The sequence below is a fragment of the Ornithorhynchus anatinus genome, chromosome 16 (genome assembly GCF_004115215.2).
Source record: "Ornithorhynchus anatinus isolate Pmale09 chromosome 16, mOrnAna1.pri.v4, whole genome shotgun sequence".
Lineage (NCBI taxonomy): Eukaryota > Metazoa > Chordata > Mammalia > Monotremata > Ornithorhynchidae > Ornithorhynchus > Ornithorhynchus anatinus.
In genome coordinates, this window is record NC_041743.1 from 36,343,214 (window position 1) to 36,358,168 (window position 14,955).

General features: G+C 46.2%; 1 protein-coding gene across 2 annotated transcripts in view; it reads right to left on the bottom strand.

Moving 5' to 3' along the window:
- Positions 1-6,744: 6,744 nt before the first annotated feature.
- Positions 6,745-14,955, bottom strand: part of SLF2 (SMC5-SMC6 complex localization factor 2) — a 46,618-nt gene continuing 38,407 nt past the window's right edge. Inside the window, exon 20 of one of the 2 annotated variants that reach the window (XM_029080324.2) lies at positions 6,745-9,317. In XM_029080324.2, the coding sequence (XP_028936157.1) occupies positions 9,282-9,317 (36 nt within the window). In that variant the 3' untranslated portion in view covers positions 6,745-9,281. The remainder of the gene's footprint in view (positions 9,318-14,955) is intronic. The other variant, XR_003765015.2, reaches the window with a different exon arrangement.

Below are 14,955 nucleotides of genomic sequence, written 5' to 3' on the forward strand. Positions count from 1 at the left end.
GGCGCGCGCGCGCGAGGCCGGGACAGGGGCCGCGAGCGCGCGCGCGCGCGGGAAGGGGGCGGGGGCGCGGAGAGCAGGACCGGCCGCCGGCCTCTCCCTCTCATTCATTCAATTGTATTTATTGAGCGCTTATAATATAATAAATGATATCGGTATTTGTTAAGCGCTTACTATGTGCAGAGCGCTGTTCTAAGCCCTGGGGTAGATACAGGGGAATCAGGTGGTCCCACGTGAGGCTCACCGTTAATCCCCATTTTACAGACGAGGGAACTGAGGCCCAGAGAAGTGCAGTGACTTGCCCACAGTCACCCAGCTGACAAGTGGCAGAGCCGGGAGTCGAACCCTAACTCCGAAGCCCGGGCTCTTTCCACTGAGCCACGCTGTTAAGGGCTTACTCTGTGCAGAGCACTGTTCCAAGCGCTGGGGGAGATACAGGGTCATCAGGTGGCCCCACGTGAGGCTCACACTCTTCATCCCCCTTTTCCAGATGAGGTAACTGAGGCCCAGAGGACAATAATAATAATGTTGGTATTTGTTAAGCGCATAGTATGTGCAGAGCACTGTTCTAAGCGCTGGGTAGATACAGGGTAATCAGGTTGTATCACGTGAGGCTCACAGTTAATCCCCATTTTGCAGATGAGGTAACTGAGGCACGGAGAAGTTGAGTGACTCGCCCACAGTCACCCAGCTGACACGTGGCAGAGCCGGGATTCGAACCTTTGACCTCTGACTCCCAAGCCCGGGCTCTTTCCACTGAGCCACGCTGCTTCTCTACTATGTGCATGTGCAGAGCATATGCACATGGTCTGTGCCTATGAACCCATGACCCTGTGACTCCCAGGCCCATGCTCTATCCAGTAGGTCACGCTGCTTCTAATCACTTCCTCAATTAATGGCATTTTTGTAGCACTTCTTATGTGCAGAGCACCAACCCACTTACAACTAGCTGCTTCCTTCTTGTGGTCGGTCTCAGAACAAAGGCTTCTCTTGTTTTCAAAAGGAGGCTCCATCCATCTTCATCATTTATAAAAACAAATCCCTCCTGTGATGATCTACATGGTGAAGAGCCAAAGGACAGATGAACGTGAGTGATATCGTTCCTGTCGTACTTCTATTTTTTTAGTGTCCATCGCCCCTGCTACATTGCAATAATTAATAAAAATAATAGTGGTATTTGTTAAGGGGTTATGTGCTAAGCACTGTGGTAGATTGTCTCACGCAGGGCTTTAGAGTGAAAGGGAGAGGGAAGGCATTTTACAGTTACATAAACAGGCACAGAGAAATTAAGCAATTTACCCAAGGTCACACACCAACTGGCATAGCCGGGGTTAGACTGGAAGGTCTGAGGGGAGGGATCAGGTCTACTAACTCCGCTGCACTCTCCCGAGAACTTAATCCAGGGCTCTGTACGTAATAGACACTAAATAAATTTCACTGATCGATTGGCTCGGGCTCATGGTGTTCAGTCTTCCAAAGCAGCAACCAAGGATGGTTGAATGATTCATTACTGAGTACTTACTGTGTGCAGAGCACTGTACTAAGCACTTGGGAGAGTATGACACAAGACAGACAGACACATTCCTTGTCCACAACAAGCTTACAACAGCTTGATGATTGGTTTCCTTGTCATTATTCCTCACGGTGGGGGAAGAACCATGTAGAAATCCCAACTTCCCCACAATAATGCAGGATGGACCCCTTAATCCATGCATTTTACTCTCTGCTGGATAAAGCGTTTCTTTCCATTTGCCTTGAACTTACCATCTTCACGCGCCCTTGGGTAGTTATGCGTTGTGAAATTTGCTGAACCATTTCATCCATATTCCCTCTGCACACTCCCTTCACGAGTGTGTAAACTTCAACCGTGTCTCTTTTAGCCTTCGCTTTGGCGGACCGAGTCCTGATCTGTTCCATCCATCCACATTTGAGGCTGCTCCACCCCCAGACCATTTTAATTATTCGTTCCCTTCCTCTGAACCTCTCCTAACCATTTTGACCTTTTGACAGTGAATGGCACAATCTGTTCCTTCTCCCAGCCAACACTGCTTTAATAGAGGAGCAGAACTATGTTGTTTGTGTTGTTTCCATCCTTCCCATATGCTGTGCCTCCCAACCCCCTACCCCCGGTGGGTAAACTTTTCTGACCCTTCTGCTTTCTGGTGAGAATGGTCCTCATTCCTGTGCCCTCCCCTCTCAGGGCCATCTTGCAGCCCTTTAGGCTTCCTCGGAGCCCCTTTCCTGCTGGACCTGATCCAGTCCTCCCTTATTCCTCTGAAGTTGCTCCTCGGACTCAAGGAGGCCAGGAAGTTCTCACTCTATTTGGCCTCAGGGCAGGACCCAGAGGGGCTTGACTGACCAACTGTAACTGGAAATGTTGCTTTTTCGCATAAATAAACCCTTATCTCTGGCCTTCATATGACGCCACTGACAGTAAATCACCATTTGCATGTGCTAGTGTGGTTGCAAGACTAATAAATAAATACCTCCAGCTGAGGGACAGTGGGAGATGGAAGAGCCCGGGAGAAGCAGCTATCGACTAGGCTCATGGCCTCCTGAGCGGAACCTTGGGTGGGGGCATTTGGGTCTGGTTCATGTGATGATGATCCAGATTCGGGCTTGAACGGGACCAGTAATGGACCAGTCAGGACCATTCAGGCGGCATCTGTGTGGTTGTCCCCATATCATGCTGGGACTTTTAGTGTAAGCAGCACTTATAAGCAGCAGTGTCTCCTGGCTGCAATGCACTGTACTATGGACTCGGGAAAAAACCCAAAATGTGACACGTTCCTCGCCCACAAGGAGCTTATTCTACAAATTAAAGAGATCTACAAATAGAATATTCTAAATACAAAATTGACTGTTTCAACATATATAGTGGCTGGGTGGAAAGAACACGGGCCTAGGATAGGGGAAGCAGCGTGGTTCAATGGATAGAGCCTGGGCTTCAGAGTCAGAGGTCATGGGTTCAACTCCCAGCTCTGCCACTTGTCAGCTGTGTGACTGTGGGCAAGTCACTTCACTTCTCTGTGCCTGAGTTACCTCATCTGTAAAATGGGGATTAACTGTGAGCCTCACGTGGGTCAACCTGATGATCCTGTATCTCCCCCAGCACTTAGAACAGTGCTCTGCACACAGTAAGCGCTTAACAAATACCAACATTATTATTCAGAAGGACCTGAGTTCCAATCCCGGTTCCGCCCTTGCCTGCTGGGTGATTGTGGGCAATTCACTTTACTTTCTCTGTCTCAGTTACCTCATCTGTAAAATGGGGATTAAGACTGTGACACCGTGAGAGACCTGGACTATGTCCAACTTGAATAGCTTGTATTTATGCCAGCGCTTAGTACAGTGCCAGGCACATAGTAAGCACTTAATACCATACTGGCTCACACACACACATGTACAAATTCATAGATATCTAAGTGCTGAAGAACGGTCAAAGTAAGTAACCCATGGGACAGTGACAAGCAAGCTCTTTGGCAGTACTCTGGCGGTCTGGATTTGTACCAGCCTTTTTTAGTGGCATTTGTTAGGAGCTTACTACATGCCAGGGACTGTACTAAGCACTGGGGTAGAAAAAAAGCTCATGATGTCAGACACAGTATGTGTGTCTTAATCCCCATTTTACAGATGAGGGTACTGAGGCCTAGAGGAAGTGAAATGACTTGCCCACAGTCACAGAGCAGACAAGTAGCGGAGCTGGAATTAGAACCCAAGTCCTTCTGACTCCCAGGCTCGTGCTTTACCCAACAGGCCATGCTGCTTGTCTGTGGCCATCACCAATTTTAGGTGGAGAGTACTAAAGTAGGGAGTGGGTTTGCCATCATCTATCTGGTCACATCTCAAAAGCTAATGAAATGTAAGGCAGGGTGAATTGGTGTCCCAGATTTAGCTACCAGCTACTGAAAGGGCATCCACAGCAACACATCCTTTGGCTAGAGAAATCACAAACACATTAGAGGTGCGGTAATCACAGGGGAAGGAGAGATCACTAGAAGGATGAGACACAGGATCTCCCACATTCAGGGGCACTTTCCCTTAGACATCGTCTACAGGCTCGTCCCCTTTCTATATTGGCACTCGTGTGTGAGGGAAGCTCATCTAGTGAAGGGGGACCAGGCTGGTAGGGAGCACATGTGAAGGGTGGTCACTTTAAGGGGGGAGGGGAAAGGATGGATGTGTGAAATACAGAGGAAGAAATGGTAGGATTTAAAAAGGCAGAGGAGACGTGAGGTAAGCAAAAGAGAGGCACAAAGAGGTCACCAAAGACCCAAATATATGGGATAAAGAGGATGAAGGTGTGGCTACCGTGAAAGGAAAAAATCAGGAAAGGGTTGAGAACGGAAGATGAGGAGTTCAGTTTTGTCCATATTATGTTTAGGGTGCTGGTGGGTCATCCAGGTGGAGGTATCCTGAAGGCAGAGAGGGGGAAAAAAAAACTGTGGAGCCAAGGTGGGAAGGTCAAGGCTGGAGAGATAGATTTTGAACCACCTGCACTGAGATAATAGTTGAGGTACAGACTACACTCACTGTCTCAGGGAGTTTAAGTGAAAGGAGTTAGAAGGCTGGGAACTGAACCTTCCACGATACTCACAGTTAAAGAATGGGGAGAGGAGGATTAGCCAAAAAACGAAACTGAGGAGAAGGTGAAGGGTTGGAAAGAGAAACAGGAGGGTCCTGGGCCGGTAAAGCCAAGGCCAGAGAGAATGTCTGGAAAAACCAAGGCAGTAGAGAGTTCCCAGGAGGGAGGAATGGCCGACTGTCTCGAAGGTGGCAGAAAGGTCACAGAAAGCTAGGACAGAGCAAAGACCATTCAATTTTTGCCAGGAGGTCCCTGGAAATCTCGGTGAGCCTGGACACAGGGGCGCAGAGGGGGCAAAATCCAGGCTGTGGGTCGAGGAGGGGCTCAGCATAGACAGAGTGGAGGTAGGGAGTGTGGTCAGCCTGGCAGGGAGTTTCCACAGGGAAGGGAGATCAGGTGGCAGATGTACGTACTGGTTCTAGAAACCTATCCAAAAGGGGAGTCTCAGCCCGGTGACGGGCAGTTTCCTAATCCATCCATTAGGCTTGGTGCCAGACAGCCCAGGGACAAAGCATTTCCTGTATATGAAGGACTCTGCACCAGAACAGAAAAACCAGCCCAGGGAGGTCTTTTGGAAGGGAATTTCACCTGGAGCCCTTTGAGTCTCTCCCACCTGAATGGTGCCAAATTACTATTCTCCGGGTTTTGGGCACCTCCTTCCTCGTTGGCATACTGTAGCTGAAGGGGACATTGGATGGCAAAACTGGGTGAGTGCGTGGGTGAAAGAGAAGAAAACAATCATTAGGGGATAACATTTTAACTTGAAAATGGCCTGAGAACAAACTTCATCAAGTTCATGAAAATATGAGTGAGCCCAATATTGGGTAGGGATTGTCTCTATCAGTTGCCGAACTGTACTTTCCACGTGCTTAGTACAGTGCTCTGCACACAGTAAGCGCTCCATAAATACAAGCGAATGAATGAATGAACATAAATTGTGAATGTCTGGCCCTCTAGTTTGGCATATAAGACACGACCCTTTCACAGCATAAAAACATTACATGATATCAAGTGGCAGAAACAGCAGTTTTAATACAAAGGAATACTTCAAATAAGAAACAGTATAAAATATGAATGATCAAAACCCCCACAATTTGAGGGTCACTCTGGAAAGCGATAATGCAGACAGCTTTCTCCTGGTGGCAAACAGTACAAGCTAAGGTAAGATGGGTCCATTATTCAAATGAAATTTGTCAAACTTTCTTTTCCCCTCAAAAGCAGAAACAACCATGTCAGGCAGACAGCTGAATAATTTATATTTTTCCCCTTTTCCCTTGAACTGCTCCCCTTGACTCCTTAGGCCCTCCTTCCAGTTACTCTGCAGGGGCACTGGGTTCCAAAAACCCCAAAACATGTGCAACTATTTCTCTACCAGCTCCTTGAAGGCCTGGAATGTGTCTACCGATTCTTGTTACTTTCCCAAGAGCTTTATACAATGCTCTGCACACGAAAAGCACTCAGTAAATATTATGGACAGATTAGTTCTTAGCTACATATGAAAAAGATCACCAACCGCTATCAAAAGGGTTTTTTTTTTAAATGGATTTTTGGGATTTTTAATCTGACTACTGTGGTGTGAGTAACCTTTCAAAGTGCTTGGGTGAGTTTGGTATTCACCCTACCCTCAGCCCCACGGCGCTTATTTACACACCTAGAAATTATTTATTTATATTAATGCCCATCTCTTCCTCGAGACTGCAAGCTTGTTGTGGGCATGGACCGTGTCTACCGACTCTGTTATATTGTACTTTCCCAAGCATTTAGTGCAGTGCTCTGCACACAGTAAGTGCTCAATAAATACGACTGATTGATCGATAGTTCAAGAGGCATTCAAGAGAGTTCTTTTTCCTCCCTTTCCCACTGTTTTGTGGGAAATTGCATACTTCTGCACTTCACTGTTTCGTATATTTGGGAAAAGCCAATAAGAAAGTTGCAGTTTCCTATTTGAGGCCTTGGTTCCCACCTAGCTCCTTACAAAACGCCTGTGACCCCAAGGAGGCAGCAAGTGTGACCAGGCCAACATCTTGCTTCATGGCCTCACTGTCTAGAGATCTTCCACATTCACTACAACCTAAGTTTTTAAATCACTGTTAACTCCCCTTCAGAAAAAAAAACCGACAAAAAACGATTGTTACAATGATGACACAAAAGCAGAAATGTAATAATGCTAATCCATTTACCTAGCTCTCCAAAATACAAAAAAAAGACAAGTCTTGGTACAGCTCATGTTGCCTACTGATCACAACATCATCACCCAGTGCAAACTGCTTCTTCAGAGGCAGCAAAATGGTCTGACATTTAATGTGCAATTAACATCTACTTGGGAGGGCATTTGTTAGGTATAGGCTGGGGAGAGGATGGCCACGTGATTGCCAAGGTTCTTTTTGGAGGTCAGGAAAGGGGCCAATACATCTGGGCCCAGGATTAAAACGGAGCCAGAAAGGTTAAAGAAAATACTCAGTTGGAGGGGAAGACTGGAAGGATGACTTGCTTAGGACCTCTAACTTTTCAAGAGGTATCTCCCCGAAAAGGCATCTCATCTTGTGGTCCAAACAGACCAGAATTAGGCCAGCGTCCCATATTACACAAATACAATGGCCCAAACTGAACTGCAGCCTTTTCTACAGGCAAAAAAAAAAAGTGCACATATAAGGTTCTTTTTTATTGGAAGGAACGTATAAAAAAAGCATTTGTTTCCCCACTGGAGTCATAAAAGACATACCAAAGTGGTTCTTTAATCAGAAACGTAGCCGTTTGTCCATGTTAAAACTGCAGTACAAAAGGTCAATTTATAAAATAAACCCACTTCCTCAACAATCCCACCCCTTTAATGTACATAATTAGAAAATATTTACACTCTAATTACAGTAAATAAAAGCAGTACATTCAATGCTTCTATAATGTGTACACACAATCAGTTGTAAAGAGAATGCCAACACATAAAATGACACCCACAAGCAATACTAACCCACAGAGTACTGAACCAAGAATGAAGGGAAGCTCTAGCATGCTTCCACAATGGGACAGAGATCAGAGAAGGCCAATCTGATCACTTCAATTCTTACCCACTCAGTGCTATTCTGTAGCCACACACTTACAATGCAGCTAGTGATCGATACTGGAGAATCACTGCTGGTAGGGGAAATACAGAAAATGGTTACACCCAAATATGAGTGTGCCTCCTGGCAGACCATGAAGCTCTCTCTTCTGCCAGCATGCTGAATCCCAATCTTATCCTGATTAAATTGCCTAAAGCTTGAAATGAGAAGTTGCCCAATTTCAATGGCAAGTTCCAGATGGAGTATTTTTACCCATCATCCCTTCCTTTAAACTTTTTTTTCCAAACTTTAAGATTCCACCATTTCCCCCATTTTGCTTGTGTTTTAGTACTGAGAATGTCGCCCCATCACATGAGCCAATATTTAAAAGATAAGCTGGTGTAAAGTTGAGCAATCAGAGGGAAAAAGCGGCTTTCTGCTCAGCCAGCAAAATATCTTCAAAATCCTGTCACTTACGAAGCCTGGAAATAACCCCTGAGCTGGCCAAGTCAAACACAAACTCAGCATGTAGATCTAAGAGGCGATAGGTATCCAATTATTCCCAAAGAGCCTTTTCTGGTGGAGAGGTTTTTCACCTGCAGTGGCTTGTTTTCCAGTAAACAAAGGGTCAATCGGCAGATTAAGAGTCCCCTTGCAGTTCTGTTGGTGGCAGTGAAACTTCTCTGATGAGCATAGAGAGTGCTCTCTGGATTTCCTTTCAGAACATGCTTGGAAAAGCCAAACAACTAGAGATTCTCCCTAAAGGTTCTGGCCCATTTAGAATGGAACAAACTACTCAAGGACTGTACTGGCTCTGAACTAGGCTTGTCGGTGTTTCGATCCCCAAAAGGAGTCCTTCGGGTTAAAGATCTTCCTCTTCTGTAATGAGGATCCTATAATCCCCACCCAAATTCTATGCTTCATCATCTTCTGCTCAAAAACTATCGTGTTTCCCTAATACACGCTGTTGCAAAGGGGACAAAAAAGTGTCACATCGAAAAGAACACCACTTCCGTTTTGCGGGTGTGAAGGAAATAATGACCTTATGCTTGCTACTTTTGTTATTAAACCAGGTCTACTCTATTCCTCTGACCAGAACTAAAAGAGAAATGTCAGTAGAGAAGAGAGACACAGAAATGAGAAGGAGATGTGACCGCATGGCTAGGGGCTGCTGGCTCCCTCATTCTGAGCAGGGAAGACTCTCAGGACTTCATCCAATGGGACCGTGGCCTTCCTTTTCCAAAGCTGGAGCCCCTGGGGATTCATTGGCAGCAATTGTTTTCTCTTTAGAGAGGAGGTGGCATATGGAATTTGGTTACACCCAGCTTTCTCCCTAGCTACAAGCTAAGGAAAAACCCACCCAATCCTCACACACAATTGAATCATGGCAAGGCTATTATGGTCTGATTCTGCTTCTTTAGCAGGACTGCCTTCAAAATTAGATCCATCCACATTTTAGATCGGCTCCACAAAGAAGTGGTTCTTCATTACCGACCTCATCCAGAAGTTGAGATTCAAGTGGAACAGTTTGTCTTTCTACTCCCCGCCAAGGCCTCGCCGTTTGGCTGGTTAAACATTTTCATTCCTTTATTTTCTGGGTTTCCAGGAGAGGTGTTTGTTTCCTTCCTCGCAGTTTACCATTTGAGTTGCTCCAGCTCCTGTCAAGAATCCGGCACCCAGAAGTCATGCAGCTTTCCCTGGGTGGAAAAGAGGAGGGCAAACTTAGTCAGCTTCAGAACTCTATCTCATGGGAGCTTTGGAGATCTGATCTCAAGGAAGCAAAAACCCTAAGGAGTCTGTGCATCCACACAGTCCAAGGTATGGCCACAACATACTATTGATATTTAAGTTTGACAAGGAAAATAATTAACCCAATGACTAACTTCATATACTATGTTTAAAAAACTAAAAGGCAAGCTTTGTCTGTCTTTTAAAATTCATTTTCTAACTAAATCTAACACAGTGAGTCAGCTCGTGGTGAAGAAAGAGGGAAAGTCTCCGCCAACTCTGCTGTACTGCACTCTCCCAGGCGCTTAGTACAGTGCTCTGCATAAAGGAAGTGCTCAGTAAATACCATTAAGGATGATGATCTTCACTAGCACACCCAATTCAGATGGCCTTTTTGAAAGGAAAAAAAGGTAAACCCTCAAGCTTAATTAACATGAAATTCTGGTAACAGATTCTTTCCTTTCATGCATATGCTTTTCCCGGCAATCTTGCCCTATAAGTCTTTTAAAATACATTTTTCAAAAATCACTCCAGTAGTTTTAGGAACAGCAGTTCCTAAGGCTTTGCCAAAAACAACCTGGGAGATTTTGAAAATCAGTTATAGCCTCACAAAATTCTCTGAGAGGAAATGGGAACCAAAAACTTCAATTCATTTTTCCATCTCCCCAAACATCCTCCTGGGTGTCAAGCAGCCATTTAGGCAAACAGTGATCCCTTTACTGGGGGAAGGAGCTAGGGAAAGGGGTCTTTAATCTGATCACAACCAAGATGACCAGTCATTTGACTGAAATTATTGAGTACCTACTGTGTGCAGAGCGTTGTACTGAGTGCAAGCGCAATACAAATAAAGACCATGATCCCTGCCCTCAAGAAGCTTGCATTTTAAGGGGGGAGACAAGTGTACACAAATGATTTACATAGGTTGGGAGCAGGAAAATGAAGAAATACAACTGGAGGGCACCACATGATCACAGGACCACAGCTGATAATATTCAGTAAAACCCATTTCCTGATACCGAGGAAAGAACCATCATATCATACAACATCAGAATCCAGCTTCTCAGAGGGAATAGCATTACTGTGTATGTAAACTCACCACATAAGAGAAGTATGGCCTAGTGGAAAGAACATGGGCCTGGGAGTCAGAGGATCTGGGTTCTAATCCTGGCTTTGTCACTCATCTCCTGTGTGACCTTACGCAAATCACTTAACTTCTCTGAGCCTCAGTTACATCATCTATAAAATGTGGATTAAGACTATAATAATAATAATAACTGTGGTATTTGTCAAATGCTTACTATGTTCCAGGCACTGTACTAAGCGCTAGGGTGGATAGAAGCAAATCGGGTTGAACACAGTCCCTGTCCCATGTGGGGCTTATAGTTCCAATCCCCATTTTACAGATGAGGTAACTGAGGCCCAGAAAAGTGAAGTGACTTGCCCAAGGTCACACAGCAGACAAATGGTGGAGCCAGGATTAGAACCCATAACCTCCCAACTCCCATGATCTGTGCTCTATGCAAAAATCCCATGTGGGACAAGCACTATGTCCAACCCAATTATCTTTTATCTACCCCAGTGCTTAGTACAGTATCTGGCTCACAGTAAGTGCTCAACAAATACCATAAAAAACTAAACAGCCTCCCCTCCCCCCAAAAAAATACAAACCCCCAAAAAACCCAACAAGGAATAGATACTGTGACACAGAGTAAAAGTAGAGTTTCTGATGGACAGCGCAATGAGAGTGATGCCGAGAACACCTTTTTCTGGAGAGACTGCCCCTGCTCGAGGTCATAACTTTCAAGCACTGACTTTATAATCACCCAATCACTTGTCTGAGGGCTCCCGATTTGGCCCAGAGGAATAAGTGGTTGATGATCCTATGCCTGCTTCTAAAACCAAAGCACTCTAACCATCACCATTAGCGCCCCTGCCCCCACAAAGATGAATATTGCTGAGAAAGGTTCTTGACAGAACCATCTCAACAGTACCAACATTTGACAAGCTGATTGTCAAGGAGGATTTCAAAGGATGAAAAAAGGCTGAAATGTGGGGGAAAAGACAGGGAGGCAGCATGGCCAAGATGGAAGAGCATAGGCCCATGAGTCAGAGGATCTGGGTTCTAATCCTGGCTCTGCCACCTGTCTTCTGTGTGACCTTGGGGACGTCTCTTCACTTCTCTAGGCCTCAGTTACCTCACCTGTAAAATGGGGATTAAGTCTGTGAGCCCCATGAGGGACTTGGACGGTGTCCAACCTGATTAGCTTGTACCTACCCGAACGCTTAGTAGAATGCCTGGCACACAGTAACCATTTAACAAATACCACTTATAAACATACAAAAAAAGACGTGGGAAAACACAAAATGGAAGAGTTAATCAGCAGCGATCTAGTTTCTGCTCAGTGAGAGTGTCTAATATCAGCTCATCATTCCACCACCATCTTCTGCCTATTGAATAAAACACATCTTGCCAACACCCAAAGCCTAAACAATGATGACCTGTGGGCTGTAGAGTTGTACCCCTCATGACAACTCTGTGTGGTCCCCAGTGCTCCCATGACCACTGACTAAGAAGCCCCAGACACGCTCCGGGAGCACTGCCAGTATATTAAAGAGTGGTCTTCCCAGCCACCTAGAGAGCTCAGGGTCAATCCGTGAACGACAATCATCTAAAATGAGCTCTTTGAACAACTAGGAAGAAACTGCTTTTTCTGTCGAAAGGGGGTTTAAGTCTTATCAGCTAATCGTACAGAGGTTGTCGATGGAAAAAGTCTGGGAGGGTTAAGCAAGAGCAGCTAGTCTCTCGCTCAGATGCCACGCCCAGACAGTAGTGGTTGGCCAAAGTCTGTGAAGCCACGGACCACGTCACTGCCTCAGATCCTCAGTCTGACGGGATGTAATGTGGTTTGGCTGTTGCGGCGGCCACATCCTGACGGTACGGGCTATCGCTTCCGCCTCCATCTCGGTGAAGCAGGCTCAAGATCACCAGGGAGAGGTCTGCTCGGGGCTGGACTGTCTCGTGTCATTTGAGTTCAGAGGACACGAAGAACTGTGTCACTGGATAACTTGGTCCTGACACTCGGAGGATGTCAAGGGTAACACCACTTCCTTATTGGCCCCGGAGCATCTTCGATCTTGGACCCGAATCAGTAGGTCAATCGTATTTATTGAGCACTTACTGTGTGCACAGCACTGGACACAGCATGGCTCAGCAGGCTGTGAAGCAGCATGGCTCAGTGGAAAGAGCACGGGCTTTGGAGTCAGAGGTCATGGGTTCGAATCCCTGCTCCGCCACTTGTCAGCTGTGTGACTGTGGGCAAGTCACTTAACTTCTCTGGGCCTCAGTTACCTCATCTGTAAAATGGGGATTAAGACTGTGAGCCCCGTGTGGGACAACCTGATTCCCCTACGTATACCCCAGGGCTTAGAACAGTGCTCTGCACATAGTAAGCGCTTAACAAATACCAACTGGACGAAGCTCTTGGGAGAGAACAACATAACCATAAACAGACACCTTCCAAGTCAGTTGTGAGATTCACATATGGAATCTGGCCAATGGTTTTAATGCTTGGGGTGTCCACTGTGAGGCTTAGGGCATGTAATTAAGTCCTTGCTTTGCTCTTTCTGGAGGAGAAAACTGGGTACACTGTCTCTGGAGGTGGGGCTTAGGGCTTTTAACTAGGGGGAGCTGAACTGACTCCAAGAGAAAGTGAGAGACAGTCTGAGAGTCAGCAGAATCTTGTGTACATTCAATCTCAATCCTAGATAGGAGGGAAAGGATAAGATGATGCTTACTGGCTAACCAAAAACTTGAAAACCTACTCTTGCCAGGCAAAGAAACACAGCCCCCTTTTTTCCTTTTTTATGGTACATAAGTGCTTACTCTATATCAGGCACTATACTAAATGCTGGGGAAGATACAAGATAATCTGGTTGGACATAGCCCCCGTCTCACATGAGGCTTTCAGTCTAAGAGGGAGGAGGATTTAATCCTCATTTTACTGACTAGGTAACAGAGGAACAGGGAAGTTAAATGAATTGCCCAAGGTCACACAGAAGACAACTGGTAGAGCCAGGATTAGAATGCAAATCACCTGACTCCCAGGCCCATGCTTTCCCTTTCAAAGCCAAGCCACTGGGGCCACTGATATTTAGTGAAGACATAAATCACGGAAGCTAACACAATAGGGAAAGCCTTGAATTTAGTGACGGCGCCCCATCCAGAATCTGAGGAATTTTCAGTGACCTGATGGGAGAAGTGGAGCAATGTGTAGATGAGAGTGTTTGAGATCTAAAGTCTTCTAGTTCTGCAGTGACACCATCTAAATCGCCCCCCTCCCCTTTTTTTATTTTTAACCAGAGATGACATTTGGGAGGTGTACACATATATTCTGCCTTCTGTGACTTTTTACTAAAGGTGCCCCTTTTATTATTGTGTTGGTGTTTCTCTCAAGGTGCCTCTTTTAGAATTGCGCTGGGGGTGCCAAGATGGCTCCTTCCCCTTTGCGAGTTGTATGCCAAGATGGCAGCCAGCAGCACTAAGCTGGCGGCTACCCCTAGTGCTAGAAGCCAGGGAGAGTTCTTCCACCACCCGTGCCAGGATCAGGTGGCACAGCTACAAAGGAGGTATGGGTCTCATGGCCAAAGGGCTTCAGGGCATTGCCATGCCACCTTGGTATTTGACAGGTGACAAATGATGATGTGGCAGGGAGGGCATTGTGACCTCTCACTGGCCACTGGAAGGGGTTTCCATATGGAGAGTCTGGAGACCTTCATACGCTTCCTGAAGTAGAGGTGAGCATTCCAGCAGAAGTGGGAATGGGGTCCCTTCCCGACCCTGCTACAATACTCTGGTTGGGAACTCCAGACTAGAGCTGGATCACTAGCTAAAGCAGGATCCCTCAAGGGCTGATTGGAAAGGCTGCCCATTTCAGCCCCCTTCCTCCAACTTGTCTTCCTAGATGGGGGCGGAGGGGAGGGGAGATGACAGACACCAAGGGGAGATGGAAACGCCAGAGATATACTAATTAGGATTAACGCTGTCCTCTCTGTTAGGGAGGAAAGGGGAGGGAGGGACGACATGCTCTCTCCCTCCCCTGAACCCAAGGTAGAAATGTATCTGAGCACAGTGAAGCTTCTCAACAGTCATAGGAGGTCTTAGGAGAGTGACTACTCACTCACGTGGACAAAACAATTGGAAAAGGCCCAGAATCAATCGGTAGAGACCTTCTTGGAAGGGCAGGGTCTAAATCCCAGACGTTGAGCCATTTGTGGGTCCGACCCCAGACAGCACCCCATCTCCCACCCAGCAAATCATTTAGCGAATCATTTAGACTGTGAATCCCTGTGGGCTAGTTATTGTCTAAGCTCTTATCCTTGTACTTTGCTCCTGCACTTAGTACATGCTTTACACAGACTAAGCACTCAAGAAATGTTAATATTAATAATAATGATGACGTGACCTAGTGGAAAGAACACGGGCCTGGGAGTCAGAACACCTGGGTTCTAACCCCAGCTCCGCCACTTTAATGTTACGTGATCTTGGACAAGTCACTTAACTTCTCTGTGCCTCAATTCCCTCATTTGCAAAATGCTGAAGATGATGAT